The following is a 3,628-nucleotide window of genomic DNA, read 5'->3' on the forward strand; positions in this document are numbered from 1 at the left end:
ATCTTGCATCCATGGATGGTTCTGGATTTCTTCGAAGGTTGGCCTATCTGATGGTCTCAGGGCCAAGCACCATCTAATGAGATGCTGACACTCTGCAAGAGGACAGACAGAGGTTATGAATGACTCAACTTGTTTTTACACTGCAAAGGTCTTCCCCATTTGCTTCTCAGAGGCCCACAAGTCTGGGGTCCCAGGGAGGCCAAGCACTTTCTAGAACACTGTGCTGGGTACCCTTCAATGGGAAGGTATTGACTAGTATCTGGGTCCTTCAGTCTGCTTTCAGCTAAAAACAGACTCTCCTCTTAAACCTGTGGTTTTCAAACTTCAATAGTGGGGGCCTTTCCCACAACACCCACTCACCAGAAATAGGAAGGATGATGACAATAGATTTTGATGAGACACCACTGAGCATGATGAGATGATTCAACTCACCTACCAACTTACAAACATGAACACCACCCACGGTGAGGTCACTGGTACCAAAATATTTGGAAGTACTGACTTAAAGTAGATGCTAAAAGAGCTTTTCACTTTTTACTCTTTGGCAAAACAGCCAGGAGTTATCAGGTTTCTGTTGGTACCTTTAAAAAACTTTCTGGGGAAGCCAGATTGTCTTTTCTTCTTAATAGGCTCACATATGCTGTTCCTCTGACCTCCTAAGGAAAGCTCAAGTGCAAACCATGTGATTTATGAGGCCAGCTCTCAAGTGTAAATCACTCACCTACAATTCTAAGCCAAGGGTCAGGGCATCTACTGGAGAGTGAAGTTCTCCAGAATTTCAGACCGTCGCATGAAGACTAATAGCCCCATGGAGACCAATAACCCCATGGCCAGGGGCTTCCATCAGTTACCTGAAGAGACCCTCTGCCTGAAGAAAACTTGGCCCCTGATGATCTCTTCGTCATGCTCGAAAGGAATATCTCCACACACCATATCATACAGCAGGATCCCCAGGGACCAGACTGCCGCCGACCTGCCATGGTAGCGATGGTAGCGGATCCACTCCGGAGGGCTATACACTCGGGTCCCTATGAGCCAAGAGAATAGAAAACACACTTTTAGCAAAAATAAGCACAAAGCAACTAGATATATTGACTCTTTCTTTTTTTTAAAAAAAATCCCTTCTCTCAGGAGCTGGGTGAACTCCATTTTTCTCCCTGGGCTAAGGAGAGTGGAGGCGCAGCTTATGGCATCTCTCCAACCCAAAGCATTACCTGCCTCTCTGCTAGCCCAAACCATAAACAAATTCTTTACAAACTGCTCCAAGAAACAAACACAGCTGGCCGCAGATCCAAAACCTGAGGCTCTGTGAGGCAAGACCGCCTGCGGAAGGATGAAGGGATGCATGTCTGCACAACCAAGAAAGGTATCCCATAGACTACCCATCCTTACGCTGCATTCACCATAGCCCAGGTGAGATTCTCATGGCCGACAGGATCCAAGCAAGGATGCTTGCACAACATCCTAAGTCAAGGGTGCCCTTTGGGAGGCCTTCCTCCCCACCCGACGCGCGCCGGAGCAGACACCCACACCCTTTCCTCCCTAGACTGGAAAGGTAGACAGAGCTGCAGGGTTGGTTTCAGACCACGTGATTCCTGTTTACAAACTTTGGATAGTAAAAGAAATAGGAGGGGCCATGCCGCTGGTGCTCACCAGGGGGCAGCAAAGACTTGAAGGAAAAAACATGGGAGGACCCGGCCAGCCATTAACTGTTAAATACAAAAAATGCAGCCCAACCCAGCGTCCTCCAAGGGCAAATAAACATAAACCACAAGCCCGAGTCACAAGTTTTGAAAGGCTGTCGTTTGTTAGGTTAAGCCGCTCAAATGATGACCCACCCTCCGCAGCTTTGATCTCAGGCTCTCCATTCCTTCTTTTCTGAAAGAACCCGCTCCAAGCCCCTCCCTAGGATAGGTTTTCATCCTCTCTGCGGAGACACCCAACTAATTTTCAAACCAGCGACAGATCTTATTTCACAACATTCATTCCTGACTCTCTCACCCCATAACACTAGAAAAAAAAAAAAAAAAAAGGCCACCAATAATAATAGTTCCTATAGTTCCTATTCCTTAACCTTCCCTAGATCAGAAAGGAGGAAAGAACTGCAGCTCTAAAACTACCATACAGAAAACTAACTCCCTTATAAAACAAAACAAAAATTACAAAACCCGCATCAATTTCCACCTCTTCCCCCGCCCCCATCCTTTTACTGGCGGGGAAACTGGGTCAGACTTTAGAAAAATCTGGGCTACCGCCGGTTGCCCACAACCTCTTATTCATCGGGAAAGCTTGGAACTCACTGAATTCCACTTGAAGAATAAAATCATGCCAGAAACATTACAGGTTCAGCTGGCTGAAAATCCCCGGCTTTACTACGCTGGGAGGCTCTCCTGCGTCCCACCCCGGCTAGCATGGAGCCAGGCGGCCCAATGACCTTTACAAAAGGCTGGCGCGGAAGACTGGCCGAGGCCTCCGGGCTGGGCCGGGCCGAGTCACCTGGGCAGCTCCCTTCCGGGCCTGGCTCACCATCGAAATCCGTGTAGACGGTGTCCTTGAGCAGCGCCCCCGACCCGAAGTCGATGAGCTTGAGCTCGCCGCGATTGAGGTCGATGAGGATGTTTTCGTCCTTGATGTCGCGGTGGAGTACCCCGCAGTTGTGGCAGTGTCGCACGGCCTCCAGCACCTGCCAGAAGAAGCTGCGGGCCAGCTCCTCTTGTAGGGCCCCCCTTTCCGTGATAAAGTCGAAGAGATCTTGCACCGGCTCGGGTCTCTCCAGGATCAGGACAAAACTGTCGGGCCTCTCGAACCAGTCCAGGAGCCTAATGACGCCGGAGAAGCCCGAGCTCACCTTCTTCAGCAGGACCACTTCCATGGGCACTCGGGTGCCATTGGGCTGCAGGGGCGAGAGGGCCGCGTTACGGCGGGAGTCGGGGGCGCCCCTCACCCCACCCACTCATTCTGGGGGTCGCTCCTGCAGGGCACTCACCAGCTCTCCCCAGTCGGAAATCCGGTCCTTCTCCACGTGTTTGATGGCCACCTGGAAGCCCCAGAGTCTCCGTCAGGTCCCCTCGCGTGGGCTAATACACGCCCGTGCGCCCCCCGCCCGGCGCGCCCTCCCCACCGCGGGGCGCCCACTCACCGGCAAGTTGTCGGAGACGCGGATGCCTGAGTAGACCGAGCCGAAGCCGCCGCTGCCCAATAGCGGGCCCACCTGGTACTGCGACTCCAGGGGCTCCTTCTCCTTGCCTAGGAAAGGGGGAGAGGCACGGGGACTCAGTGCCGGCCCGCGAGCCGCCAGCTCCCCACCCAGGAGATCCCGCCGCCGCCCCGCATCCCGGGGCCGGAGGCGGGAGGGTGCTCTCACCGGGCGCCAGCTTGGTGGCGTGCAGGTCGTTGCAGGGCGCGGCGCGCAGGTGGGCAAGCGAGTTGATTTTGGACAAGAGCATCCCAACCTCCAGGATGACGGCGCAGGGACGGTACCCCGAGGAGCTGCAGCAGGAGCCGGAGCCGGAGCTGTGCCGATGGCTATGCCTGGGGCTGTGGCTGTGGCTGCGGGTGGCGTTGCGGCTGTGGCTGCGGCTGGCGCGGAAGGCCGAGGGCGAGTCGGAGGACAACTGAGGGCGCTGCC

At 54.0% G+C, this 3,628-nt stretch overlaps 1 protein-coding gene across 1 annotated transcript in view; it reads right to left on the reverse strand.

Moving 5' to 3' along the window:
- PIM1 (Pim-1 proto-oncogene, serine/threonine kinase) overlaps positions 1 to 3,622 on the reverse strand; it is a 27,482-nt gene extending 23,860 nt beyond the window's left edge. Inside the window, exons 1-6 of the mRNA XM_011945519.1 lie at positions 3,365 to 3,622; positions 3,140 to 3,246; positions 2,987 to 3,037; positions 2,527 to 2,893; positions 852 to 1,028; positions 2 to 92 (exon numbers count right to left, since the gene is read on the reverse strand). Coding sequence (XP_011800909.1) covers positions 2 to 92; positions 852 to 1,028; positions 2,527 to 2,893; positions 2,987 to 3,037; positions 3,140 to 3,246; positions 3,365 to 3,446 — 875 coding nt within the window. The 5' untranslated portion in view covers positions 3,447 to 3,622. The remainder of the gene's footprint in view (position 1; positions 93 to 851; positions 1,029 to 2,526; positions 2,894 to 2,986; positions 3,038 to 3,139; positions 3,247 to 3,364) is intronic.
- Between the last annotated feature and the right edge of the window lie 6 nt (positions 3,623 to 3,628).

Source organism: Colobus angolensis, unplaced genomic scaffold (genome assembly GCF_000951035.1).
Source record: "Colobus angolensis palliatus isolate OR3802 unplaced genomic scaffold, Cang.pa_1.0 Scaffold24, whole genome shotgun sequence".
NCBI classification, from domain to species: domain Eukaryota; kingdom Metazoa; phylum Chordata; class Mammalia; order Primates; family Cercopithecidae; genus Colobus; species Colobus angolensis.